The sequence below is a fragment of the Semicossyphus pulcher genome, unplaced genomic scaffold, assembly GCF_022749685.1.
Source record: "Semicossyphus pulcher isolate SPU_LCO1_2020_fin unplaced genomic scaffold, fSemPul1.0.p SCAF_9, whole genome shotgun sequence".
NCBI classification, from domain to species: domain Eukaryota; kingdom Metazoa; phylum Chordata; class Actinopteri; order Labriformes; family Labridae; genus Semicossyphus; species Semicossyphus pulcher.
Genome location: NW_027211770.1, coordinates 14,600,699 through 14,614,593, shown reverse-complemented (window position 1 = coordinate 14,614,593; position 13,895 = coordinate 14,600,699). Strand labels below are relative to the sequence as shown.

The window sequence follows — 13,895 nt, the reverse complement described above, 5'->3', positions numbered from 1 at the left end:
TGTTCACATTCTGTACAGTTTGTGTGTTTACAACTTTAAAGCACAGGTGTCGTCAGCATGTGTGTGTAAACACACAGAGAGAGGGGGGAACATGGGAGTGAGATAAGGCCATGGCATGTAACAAGAGGTTCAAAGGGAAGCTGTGGTATGTGTCTGAAACCACAAAGACGTTTTTATGTCTCTATACATATTTATTGTTTCAACATTAGATTCAGCCAGGGTTATTTATGCAGACTGACTGTGGTGTCTTAATAATGAACTATAAAATAAGGCATTACATTATTAGGCTGTGCAGAAGCCTAACTTGGTTTCTGTTGTTTTCACAGGTTAAGTTATAGATACTGTTGAAGTCTATGACATTACTGTAGTGCAAATTTGATATTTATGCACTGTAAAAAATAATTGGTTGTTTCAGCTTAAAAAAGTGTCTAGGCTGTCTTAAAATTCCAAGTTAACTGAATTTGAGAACTTGAAATAAATTTTGTATTGATTCAAAACAAATACACTTTCCAAGTCAGATTAACTTGTACTTAAATCCTTTGATTAATTTAATCACAATTTAGTTGCCGATTTAGTCATTTTATCAACACAGTCTTTATTATTATTTTTCATTAATTGCCAAACCAGGGATGTGAACCTGCACTGTGTAACCACTTCATGTATTGTCAACTTAGTCATATATTTATATTTAGGTCAACTTTATTATAAGTTATATAAGACACATTATTTCAACTGAATAATTTTTGTAAGTTGGAAAACTTCACATTAGTTGAATGTACATAAACACAAAATATTGAGTTATCACAACATTTAGGGCCTGTGTCCACTAACGGCGTTATTTGCACATACATTTTTGATACAAAACCAATGCAGTTCAGAGTTTTCAGCATCATCAGCGCAAAAACACTCTCATTCTTTTTTTGTCGCTGAGCTCACAGCGCTCTCAGATGAAAATAGTTCAATTTCGAAACACCACCACGCTTGTCAATGTAACGTCCCCCTTACCAACCAATCAAAATCCAGAAGGGGCGGGACTTACGATATCAACTTTGTCCACAACAATGGCGGAGGAGAAGCTAATCCTCTTGTTTTTTCGTGGAGGTCAAGAGCTGCTGCTAACACCAGGACACGATTCCTTTCCATTGTTTTCTTTGTAAAATTTCCTTCATAAAAGCAAATATTAAGCACACAGAGGAATTTAAAACAGACTTAACAGTCACTACCTTGGGAAGCGGAAGTGCGGGCAGATAACTTACTGTTACCTAGCAACAGCAAGCATTTGTGATAAGCGCTCTGAAATTGAGGTCTTGGGCGCTGTCCGTGCAAAAAACATTGTTAGTGGACACAGGCCTTTCACTAACAAATTATAAGTTACCATAATTGTCTTATTATTGTAAGTTTAAAAACTTAAGTAGCCTACCAAATTACATGATCTTTGTTACATTTTACATCAAATCCTGTATTATTTCTGCCGCCTGAACTATTCACCAATTTCTTGTCAGAAGTGTAAAGAATTTTGTCATACTGTATAATATAAGCAGCTTTTGAACATACCCTTTGAAGTGACAGGACTTAATGCTGTATAATGTATTGGTTACTGAATAAGAGTATGTGTTGAAATAAGCTGCATTGATACAGCTTTGAAAATGAAGTGTGAATTGTAAGCAGAACTTTTATCCGGCTCAGTCCAGACATAAAAAAATACATTAATACACACCTGGGACATCTACCCTATACGTTACAATGTTTTAAATTGCACACACTCGTCCTGAGAACCAGTCCGCTCCTGTCGGACCATCTGTTTTGACACTTAAAATGGCCGTGGCACTGGCCTAAACATGGTTGCTCCAATGGTTTCTGGAAATGTGAGCTGACAACTTGTAGGTCAACCCTCAGCTGGCAGTCCCGTGCTTTTTGCAGAGCCTAAAGGACACTTACTCTGGAGACCGGTTTTATCCTGATGAGAGCAACAGACTGACCTGTGAAGACTTTAACCACAGCTACACAAGGAAATGCCAAGGATGTGTTTGAGCCTTATTTTAACACTGTTGATGGTGACGATCATGGTAATTATTCATTCTTATCATCAGGCTCACCTGCTACAGTTTCAATAAAGATGCAACTATGAAAAGAGTAAAAGGTTTCTCATTAGCTTGTCAAACTTTTCAGTGTAATAACTATAATCACTGCACTGTAGGAGGACCGATCGTGTGAATTCTGTGAATTGGCAGAAGTTGAGTATGAATCACATTTTCTTTTGTATTGTCCTTTTTATAATGTGTTAAGAGCATCTTTGATGAATCAAATGTATGTTCAAAATCCTGAAATGTTTTAGGGCACCGACGACGATAGGATGGAATGGTTGTTTAATTTTACTGCCTATAAGTTATCCACTTTTGGTTCTAGCCTACTTTGGCACACGGGATATTTTTGATGTAAGAATACGAAGAAATGTATTTTCTCTTTTTTTTTTGGCCTATATTGTCAAATAGATGCACAATATTACCGGGGATGTGATCTAAAAGGATTAAAAAGACATTTTTCATTACACCTCGACTTTAAGACAAACAAAGTAGTAAGAGTGCAGGAGAATGTTTGGGTTGCCTGGCAACAAAAGTCCAGTTTCAGTTAGCTTGTATGAGATACTTGATATTCAATACAACAACACAACCTTGAGTGTGATATTGCTTAAATATTATTTCTGTATCCTCGGAAAAGAGATTTTATCTCAAGGGACTTCCTGGTTAAATAAAGAGAATAAAAAGATAAATAAAAAACATGTCCACTTTTGGTTTCTGGTCTTTTTTTCTTTATAATGGAGCACGCTTCAAAATCAAAAATGTATTGTGTTCGAAACTCCACTGTCAAATTAAGATGTACCGTTATGGATTAACATAATTGAAATCATTACAGCAATGAAAAGTGACAGATGCTGACAAAAAATAAACATTGGTGTATAGATAAATAGATTATTCATTGCATGTTTGATTAAAGTTTAATTTACCTGCTGTTATTTAACTAGATTAAGCTACTCTTGGCCTTACGTAATGATTGGAGCTATTTAAACCTCCTGTCGCCTTCATAAGAGCTCTAATCTGTCTCAATCTGCTGTATTTGTGTCTGATGAACACAAACATAGCCTCCAGTAGAAAGAATTGCTTGACCTTAAGTGATGTAAGCAGAATATATAATACGTTAATAGTAATTTAGCAACCCTTATGGGTTACTAGAACTGCATGCACTTCTACTCCTACGTACTGATTACAACTTCTTAGTAGTGGCTTTAATATTAGAGAGTGACAGCAGCTTGTAACACTGTTTATATTTAGTAAATAAGGTTTGTTTGTGTCCTTCCCTGCTGATGAATGGCAGGCTTAACATTTACGCTGATTTACACTGTTGATATATAAAATTACAGAGTGCACTAGTTTGTAATTCTGCCCCTCAGATTCACTCCTCATGCAGCCGTGTGAAATACGTTGTGATTCCCAGAGCAATAAGAGGAAACTGGATATGAAAAGGAAGCATCTTTTTTTTTTTTGCCAACACTGAGCTGCCACTTCCTGTTTCACTCACAAGTAAAGGTTTATACCTGAGCTTAGAGTTGGAGCAGGTGGATCACTACGCTGGAAAACCGAGCCCCTCGCTGGTCCGGAGTGCGTGGTGGAGAAGCCGCAGTATGCCCTGTGTTGGATCAAATTATATTTTAGTGGCTTCCTCTCTTGAGCCGGGCTGATATTTTGTTCAACAAGATCAAAGACAACGTGACTGACAGTGTATTAGTTTACAGATGACTGCAGTAAACGCTGGTGCAAATGTGTTACAACATTTTATCCATAGAATATGTAACAGAATAATATAATAAAATGTGATAACTTGATTTATTGAGGTCATTCCCAACATATATGGTGATCACTAAATGGTCTGAAGATTACCAAGAAAGTAAAGTTAAAAAAATGTCCTAACTTTTTTGACTTGTGATTAGGGCTGTATGTGCAAATAGTAGTGCAGTGGTTAACTCTGTCACCTCACAGCTAAAAGGTTCCTGGTTCGGCCACATAGGAGGCCTTTCTGTGTGGAGTTCTCACCGTGCTGGCGTGGGTTCCCTCCGAGTACTCCGGCTTCCTCCTACAGTCCAAAGAGGATTAGGGTCATTGGTGACTCTAAATTGCCTGTAGGTGTGAATGTGAGCGTGAAAGGTTGTCTGTCTCTATCAGAGACTGTATTAAAAGATGGACGACATGACAGCTCCCTAAAAGCGAAGCTAAAACATTTTGAGCGCCCCCTGCTTACTGGCTGCAGTATAGGTCATAAAGCCCGCCTCCTCCATGTTAACAGATGGGACATGAGTCAATCTATAAAATCAAAATGCATGCCAAATACATTTTTCTCAAACATGGTTTCTGTCATTATAGTTAGTTCTTATCAAGCTGATTTACATCCAAGTGTTTATTTTCCTGACAAGTTTATTTTTAATAAGTTATGCTGTAAAAAGGATGATTGACAGCTCTGCTGACAAATACAGCTCCTGCAGCCGATCTGTTCTGGACTAACAGAGTAGAGGAGGAACAGCGAGAGGAAACGTAACTAAAACAATCACTACAGTCATGAATGTCTGCTTCAGACCAACCGACGTGCGGGACCTTTACCGGGTTTTTTTAGTAATTTAAGTGTGTGTTTTGGTTAGCGGAAGTGGCTACAGCAGCTCCACCCGCAGATCTCTACTGTGCAACTCTGGCTCAAAATGACGTCACCATCGCAAGATGGCAGTGCCTGCCTCGAGTATTTTGCCTTCAGTTTTGTACAATGAGAGCAGATGGAGACCCGTCATACATCTATATATACGGTCATTGGTCTCTATGTGCCGGCCCTGTGATTGACTGGCATCCCCCACCCCTGTGACCCTGAACAGGATAAGTGATATAATAATAAATGGATGGATGGACTTGTGAATAACTGTAGTCTTGTATGCATATGCAGAAATATCACCCTTTGGTTGTATCAGGTCACACCACAACCTAAAAGAACAGGTGATTATGTCACAAGTAGTTATTGCTCTAAAAGTTAATAAGGCAAAAAATTAAAGAACCTCTGAGGAGATTTACTGGATTTCTCACTTTACTTTTTTAAAACTGCCTCAGGAATCAAAGTTTGATGGCCAAACTCCACAGGAAAAATATGTACAGACCAAATCTCCTTTTCAGGTCATGACGACACTTCCGGTACCCTTATACATGGACTGTAGAGAGACCCTGTGTTTAACACATAAACACACACACACCTTCACAAACATGCTTACAGCAGAACTCACACGCACGCACAGAACTTGGTTCAGCGAAAAATCCTGCACATATATGCTAACATACACACACACACACACGTACAAATAACAACAAACACACACTCACACACACACATGGAGCATGTGGCAGGCAGCAGCAGCTGCTGTGTGTATAATTAGACTGTTTTGAAAGCTGAGAGTTGGACGGCAGGACTTTCACCTGCAGACTGAAGAGTTTCCATGACAACCAGCTGTCAGCATGACAATGCAACTTCACTGTGGCAGCTACTTTATACATGTATATATATGTGAATGTAAGCCAGGTGTAGTGAAGTGAAGAAAGTAAGATAATGAGGAGAGAAAGTAAAAACAGTGTGAGATTCGTGCCGTCTTGCAACCAACTGTCTCAACCACAGCACAGAAGGTCCATAACACATTTGACGCAAGTTAGTAGGAAGTTACATATCAAGACTTGTAACTCAACGATCACTTCACCATATGCTGAGATTCTGGCTTTAAAAACTTTCCATCTCACTGTCTGGCCCCTCTGCTCTGGAGCAAACACGCCCACCTAGACTCAAGACCAAAACAATCCCCAAATGACCCCCTCCTGAAACACCTGGTCCACCATAGTTAATGCATCATTAATTGTCAAACATAAGCTATCTGTAATTACAAAGTATGTCTGGACCACTATATTAATTAACCAAAGCATTGTTAGTTGTAACAGAACAAGTAATACATAAATAAACATACATGAACAAAGCTATTTAAATTAGAGGAAACGCTGGTTTTTAAAAACAAAGCTTGTCAAGAATAAGAAGAAAGCAGTGGTGACATCCTCACCTTCTTCATTCTCAGTTGTCGAGCTGCATCCAGAAAGTTGACATCAAACTCCCTCTAGTGGACTCTACCAGCAAATGACACAAAGTCAGAGAATGTGTTGGGGCAAGTTTCTAGACTGTCCGACAGTGTTTCCTAAACTAAATAAAAATATTTTCTTTAAATTATTCAACATTTGGAAAACAAATGTAACAAAGAAATGTCCCCTTTAGCTTAATTGCAGCTTCACATGGTTTATTTTAGACTGTGAGCTTTGTAAAAAATTACATTCAGTACTAGATTTGAAAAATATAATATTGCAAATATTTGTTTTATCATATAATTATTCAGTTAAAGCAATGATGCAACAGAGGTGTTTGGGCGAAATCTGATGACACCTTTATAATGTCACATGTAAATATAATGCCATATGTGAATTCAGGTTTCACCCCTCATTATATTGAAATGTTACAGTAAGGCAGGTGTTAGTATTAAAATGAATCATGGCCGAACTCCATTTAGCTGCTTCAGTTTTAGGCTCCTGGTACTGCGCATGCTGACTCACTGCCACACTGTCATGACACAGCCATTTGTAATGTCAACACTAACACATGTGCTGGGTGCTTTGTGACTGGAGTTTTTACATTTTGATTTGAACCACTATCTAACAGTAGCCTTTGAATATTAATTATGAAAATGTCTTGCACTTTATTCTATTTCAAGTTGTGTAAAGTCAATGTGCATGGTTAAATGTGTTTCTTGTAGTGTCACAACCTCAATTTGCTGTTGGATTAAGAGGCAGTGTTTCCATTTACACAGCAGGTGTGATCTTAAATGACTTGGCAGAAATTCCAACTGAGACATACAACATGCCGTTAGAAACATTTAGAGCTATAACACTTTTGTTCCATAAACTATTGTTGTTAAAGAGAGGCAAACAGCAATTGCTATTAGAGTGTTTCATATAAGCTATAGCATGTGCGCTAACATACAGTAGAGTCACCAAATCTTTAAAATACTGTAGCAAGACAGAATACTAGCAAGAACAAGATAGATAATTGTTGTTTGCAAGAATAATATCAATAATATCTTCAACAGATGACCCTTCATAATGGGACAGTGGTGAATAGAGAAATAGGCTAGCAGGCCAAAGCTTAGTCAGGGTTAGTTTGATGTTCAAATGGCTTCAGACTGACGTGAGGCTGAGTAAGACCCATCTGCTGCCCTTTGCTCTTCAGCCGCCACTAACTGGATTAAACCTGCCGCGCACACTCGTCATGTAGGTGTGTGTGTGCTCGAGGCAGTGGTGGCATTATGTCTTAGAGAAGATGCTAACGGGGCAGTCTGCTGAGTTTCCGCTCTGCCAGCTGTTACTGTGGGAAGTTTTGGTCCACCTGCGTCTGTCTAAACCCTCTGACATGCTTTGATAATAAGTCTTCTTCATAAATGACTGCTCTATATTTAGTGTAAGTCTGCTGCTGAGGATTGTTGCAGACATTGAGGATTCAGAGTTATATGACCACAGCGGTCATTCTTTGACCCGCCCTCGTGATGCTGATCCATAAAGCTTTGACCTCCTGTCATGAAGAGGGAAACCCCATTTCATTTATGAGCAATAATATTACCCTGGATAATGCAATGAAATTTCCAGATGTGGGTCTATTCTACCTATTAAAACCACCACACTGTTTTTATACCTCTGTATACCCCCGTAACAGAACAGTTGTGGAATGTAACTTAACACATTCAAACAGGTTTGAGTACAAATTCGAGGTGTTTGTACTTTACATTTGATGTAACTTTTTACCCCACTAAACGTCTGACAGCTTTGGTCATTTATCTCCAAATTTGGTGTTTTAGAATTGTATGGTTTCTAATAACCTGAAGGACTACATGATGCTAAATAGGGGCATAAAATTCTTCCACCACTTAAGCTAAATAAACGATATTAAACCCTCTTGGATGAGCTGAAAGCTGGGGTGTCCTTCTGACCTCCTGAAAAATTGAGACTTTAGAGGCAGTGATGCTGCAAACATTTGATGATGTTACAGAAAATGTTGCAGTTGAAGTGAAGTCATAAAAATTTGACCTCCTGTATTCTATATGTGTAAGATTTTAATATACTTGATTATATGGAGGTATGTGTGGAAGGATATGTATTTATGTGAGAGGATATTCAGATATGTTGCTAAGGTGTTGGATTTAGGTCAGGGACAAACAGTGAAGAACATGAATACGACAGAATGAACTCACTTCTATGTCCAAATGAAAATGTTGCTTTTTGTTTGTTATAAATTAACAAATTAAAAGTGAATGCACGTATTTATATATATGCCTATATGTGTATGAATTACTAGACCTGCTTGTATTATTATTATAACTATTATTTTATATATTTTTGTTATTATTTTTATTGTCTTTCTTTCCCTCTTCTTTTTTCTTTTTCCTTTCACAGTTATTCTTTGTTCTGTTTTAGATGTTTTGACCTGTACTTGTACAGAAAATAATGACACTTATGTTTGGAAAAACTGCTCAAGTAGTTCAAATAGCAAAACCTGAAACAATTGAAGAAGTAAAATCCAACATAAAAATTGATGCAGCAGTGGTATTAGTCTAAAAACATCAAATATAATTGTATAACATTGGCAGGAATCATTTTACTGAACAATAAGTAATTGATTTTCGTGATAAATTCATACTTTTTTAAAGCTCCTGTGAGGAGTTTTTTGCTGGTTATGAAACAGACTGAAATTAATTCTGATGACTCTATATGAGCTACAAAAGCAAACCAAACCATCAGCGACAAGACTGATTATTTCTATATCGTTATTTTTATTGCCTGAAAGCACTGGCGGGGGGGTAGGTGTGAAACAAAGTGATTAACTGCGAGCTGCCTTTGTTTACATTTTCCAGGGCAGTCACTTAAAGTGAGTGATACATATGGTTATGATATTTTTGTCAAAAACCACCATTAAAGCATGTACAGGACAAAATCATCTACAACTTCATATATTATATTTTCACAATGATACAACTAAGAAGACTGTAGTCCAATTGTAGTGCAAAGATATAACTAGTCTAAGCCTCAGTCAACTGTTTTGTATCTGAAAATCTATTTACTTAATGTTAATTCTGTCAAGTTTGAAGAACTGTCTCACACTGACCAGTAAAGGGATAATCCAGTTTGCTCAAAAGGTCATTCTTCAAACTTCCTGGAAAGGCCCTTGTGACCTTTATTTGTTTACATTTTTTATTCTGTTGGAATAAAAATAAATAATGTTTATTCTATGGAAATATGTAATTTTACACAAGAAGAAAATTAAATATAACTATTATAGAAATAGAGATTAAATATTTATTTGTCAACAACAACATTCAATGCTCAAATCAGTTTAAAATTTCTCAATTTCAAATTCATTTGTAAAAAAAAAATGCTCTAAAAATTTTAATTAGGACAAGTCAAAACTTTTTCAAGATCAAGTGAATCTAGATTATTTGCTACACCTTTGAAATATCTTGTTAATCATCATACACAAAGTTCAGATGGAAATTAGGGTGACACACTAATTAAGCAGGAGGGTCAAGGTTACTGAGCTACGGGGTGCTGAACGTTTTGCTGGGAGGAACAGATGGCCTGCTGGGATTAGACAGGTGACCTGCTCAGGGCTTGGCTGAAGGTGTTGAGATTCCTGTGATGCCTAGCAACAAAAAAATAACAAGCTCTACTTTAACTTCATTTCCCACCAATCATGCTTATTACAGATCAGATGTATGATGATGGTTTTCATGCTTTTCAGTTGTTCTGAATGAAACATAAGAAACATGATCCAAAGCTGATTCTAATAAAATATCTCCTGTTTGATAAAAGGCCAAGAATCCATACAAGTAATGCTGGAGAACTCATGGGATGATGCTTCAATGAAGCTGGTTATTTTGCTCGGCTTGTCTTAAGATGCATGAAAACTTTACATTAAAGTTTGCAGACTTTGTGGTCTAGATGTTGTGATTAATTCCTCATTGGAAATCAGAGCAGACTCTGTGGGAACGCAGCAGCCTGAGGTCAGATTAAAACAGGAAGGGGCCAGTTGGCCACGTGTGAGCCAGGTCAGAGTTAGGGCTTAGAGGGAGATCAGTGTTGGAGGGTATATAAACCAGCTCAAACACATAGACTGTCACAAACCAAAAGGACTGCTGCTCTCTCGACATTACTTGCAGCACGAACAAGGAGAAAATACAATCTGCTTGAGGAATTTAGGAATCAAAGATCTACTCTTCACACGGGACTTCTGCCCTGCAGCTCCTGCTCCTGCACCTGCATCTCCTGCACCTTTTCTTTCTATCTGTTGTGGTCTAATCTGCATCAGCAGCCATGGTTCTGCAGGACAACGAGTGTGACTCTGTCTTTGAGCCCCAGATCACTGTGAGTATCCCATCGCACAGAGCTTAAGATAATCTTGAGGCTAGTTTCTCTGTTTACAAGCCTTTTTATCCTGCGCAGTACACATAGACAATTAGGTGTAACTGCATGAACTTTGAGAGTATCTGGTTTCAGGTCACATTAAAAACATTTGCCTCTGCTCAGCACAGTTTAGCATTTGAAAAGACTGACAAATTATAAATGATTTTCTTAGGCCACACACGCAAATAGCTGCATGTATTTAAATCTAAATGCGTGATTGAATCTGTGTGTTTGTTTTAGGAGGAGCATGTGGAGACTCAGTATGGAAACGTCCACTGCGTCATGACAGGAACTGTAAGGGCAAACCGCCCCGTCATCCTGACGTTTCATGATGTTGGACTGAACCGTAAGTTCCAACACAATAACACCACGTTTCATGTTTTTTTCATGATAAGACTATACTTCAAATTTTTGTGACTTCACTTCAACAGAATTGATGTCATTTTTGTTTTTTTCTCACAGACAAGTCCTGCTTTGATACGCTCTTCAACCACGAGGACATGCTGGAAATCACCAGACATCTGCCTGTTTGTCACGTTGAGGCACCCGGACAACATGAGAGAGCCAAAACTCTGCCTGCTGCGTAAGTATACTCTCGTTAATAGTTATTGTGTTTATGTTAATATCTCATGCTGTTATTTTACCATCATTTAAAATGAGTTGGATATTTATAAGTGACGGTTGCATTGACCCCTCAGGTACACCTACCCTACCATGGACCAGCTGTCTGAAGCTCTGCCCGCTGTCCTCAAACACTTTGGGTAAGACAAACACTTTGCAGTTGGCCTTTCAATAAATGTTATTCACACAGCGTACTAGGATTGATGTCACTCTGACCTTTTGACTGCGTGCTTTGCAGGCTGCGCAGTGTGGTTGGGCTGGGAGTCGGAGCAGGAGCCTACATCCTGGCAAGATTCGCTGTAAGTTCAAAATCTTCTCTCTAAATCCAATTTGAACTGGAGACACAGGAAGAGAAGCTAATTAGGCACCTACTTTACAAAATATAAAGGGGAAGTCTTTACTCTTTTTGATCACGGATCTTCTGGTGATCTTTGCTAATGGGTATATCCAATCAGATCTATGGAAGAATTATTGAACCAATCTTTCCTATGCAAAGCTACACAGCTACTTCAGTATTTGCAGCAGTCATGTTATTGCTCTGAAAACTTATATGAAGACTTTATCAGTGGGGGGGGGGGAGATCAAATCTATTGTGGTAGAAGTCAGGGATGTGTTTAGGTAGTCCAAAACAATAAGAACATGTTGCTGTTGAAGTCACCACTAACCGGCGTTTATCTGTGTTTAGCTGAATCACCCTGACCTGGTTGACGGATTGGTTTTGATCAACATCAACCCCAGTTCCGAGGGAATAATGGACAGTGTTGCATACAAGGTCAGCAGAGTGTGTGTGTGTGTGCGTGTGTGTGCTAGTTTCAATCCTGTACTGATAGATATAACATTACATTTGATCAATATTGTAACTTTGCTGTTATGAAGGTTTTTAAAGATTATTATCTGAATGTAACTGTGTGTATGTTTTGCATATGTTCTAGATCACTGAGTGGACCCACACTCTCTCAGACCAAGTCATCGCACACATGTTTGGAAAGGTCAGTCATGGATGATTTGGCCTTAGTTAACATGCAGATAAAAAAAAAAGTGAAATATCAATTGACAAAATTTCTGATTCACTTTCAAACTGTTTTTTTTTCAGGAGGAGATCGAGACCAACCACGACCTCATCGCGACGTACCGTCACTACATCACCACAACGATGAACCAGTCCAACGTGAGTCAGTTCTTCCGCTCCTACAACAGCCGCAACGCTCTGGAGGTGGAGAGGCCTGTTCCTGGAGGCAACATCAACGTCAGGACCCTCAAGTGAGTACAACCTTTGACCTTTTAAAGACGAAATAGATAGTAGTAAACGTTTTTTTACTTATTATGTTGGTCCTCGTTCAATGGTAAGGTTTTCACCTGCCTGTCTGTTGCTCTGCAGGTGCTCCACTCTGCTGGTTGTAGGAGACAATTCTCCAGCTGTGGAGGCCGTGGTCGACTGCAACTCTAAACTCAACCCCACCAAGACCACACTGCTCAAGGTAACAAACAAGTGACTGATGCAAAAAAGAAGCAAACAACCAAATTATTATTATAAAAATGTTTCACACTGAAGCCTCACCTGACCTTTGCACTTTGCTCTTGTAGATGGCCGACTGTGGAGGACTCCCTCAGGTGGTTCAGGTAGGCTGGGACCTCTTATTGCCAATTGTCTCTGCCCTCCATAATGTGTCGGACATGCACTCCTGATTGGTTAAAATATATTAATTACTTTTCATTTATCTTTCACAGCCAGCAAAAGTGATCGAAGCCTTGAAGTATTTCGTCCAGGGCATGGGATACTGTAAGTCACAATTGCTTCTTCGCCCGAAACTACACCTGTTACATCTCAGACATTAGTATTAGAAGTAGTGTATATCAAACCTCTCTCTCTGTCTCTCCAGTGTCCAGTGCCAGCATGACCAGACTTCGCTCCCGGACGACCTCCAGCTCCAGCATCTCGTCCTTCGATGGCTCCCGGAGCCGCGCACACACCAATGAGCTGCGTGGCCGAACACACTCTCACGGCACTGAGGACAAGCGCGGGCGCTCACACACTGATGTTTCCATGGAGAGTATTTCCAACAGTAATGTGGACCAGTTCATCTCAAAGTCCACTGAACTGGCATGCTAGAGTGTGCTCTCTGCCCCTAAATACTTTGCACTTAAACCCAACCATACCTCATTATACCCACCCAGATAACTCCCCTCTTCCTCTACTGAATCTTAGCATCTGTACCCTTCTTATGTATATCATGCCCTTTTATCTGCACTATTTTTTAGCTGAAGGGTCACAGGTCATATGACTCCCTGTGACTTTGCTCTAGTCTTTTGTATACTCTCCTCGTTCCGTCATCAATCTAAATAACTTTTCCTGCATCTCTTCCTCCCCGCAAATAATTGTTGCTGTATGTCTCTACCTCTGTTTCCTTCTTTACTATGTTTTCGTCTTCCTCTCCCTGCACATGTCTCGTCTACTTCTTTTCTATTCTTTCCCTTTTATCCCCTTTGAAACTAATCCTTGCACCAGAGATTCTGCTCCAGGCTTCCTCATGCTCTGTTATTCCTCATTAAATTTCCTACATAAGGAAATTGTGAAAGCAGAAATTGGGAAATTGAGTCCTTAAGCTATCACGTGTTTGTGTAAAACTCAGATGTGAATTTGTGTACGATGTAAACATACAGTAATTTCCTAGTTTAAACACTGGATGTTCATAACTGTCGGAATGTGTATTA

General features: G+C 38.9%; 1 protein-coding gene across 2 annotated transcripts; it reads left to right on the top strand.

Moving 5' to 3' along the window:
- The first annotated feature begins 10,472 nt into the window (after positions 1-10,472).
- LOC138583692 (protein NDRG1-like) lies at positions 10,473-13,293 on the top strand. 2 transcript variants are annotated; one of them, XM_069655650.1, is made up of 12 exons: positions 10,473-10,523; positions 10,803-10,908; positions 11,025-11,145; positions 11,261-11,323; positions 11,422-11,482; positions 11,869-11,955; positions 12,116-12,172; positions 12,277-12,443; positions 12,562-12,661; positions 12,768-12,803; positions 12,912-12,963; positions 13,064-13,293. In XM_069655650.1, the coding sequence occupies exons 1-12, from the start codon at positions 10,473-10,475 to the stop codon at positions 13,291-13,293; spliced, it is 1,131 nt and encodes a 376-aa protein (XP_069511751.1). The 2 variants fall into 2 exon arrangements, with proteins under 2 accessions (XP_069511751.1, XP_069511749.1); XM_069655648.1 differs by having other exon boundaries at positions 11,869-11,964; positions 12,125-12,172.
- Positions 13,294-13,895: the final 602 nt, after the last annotated feature.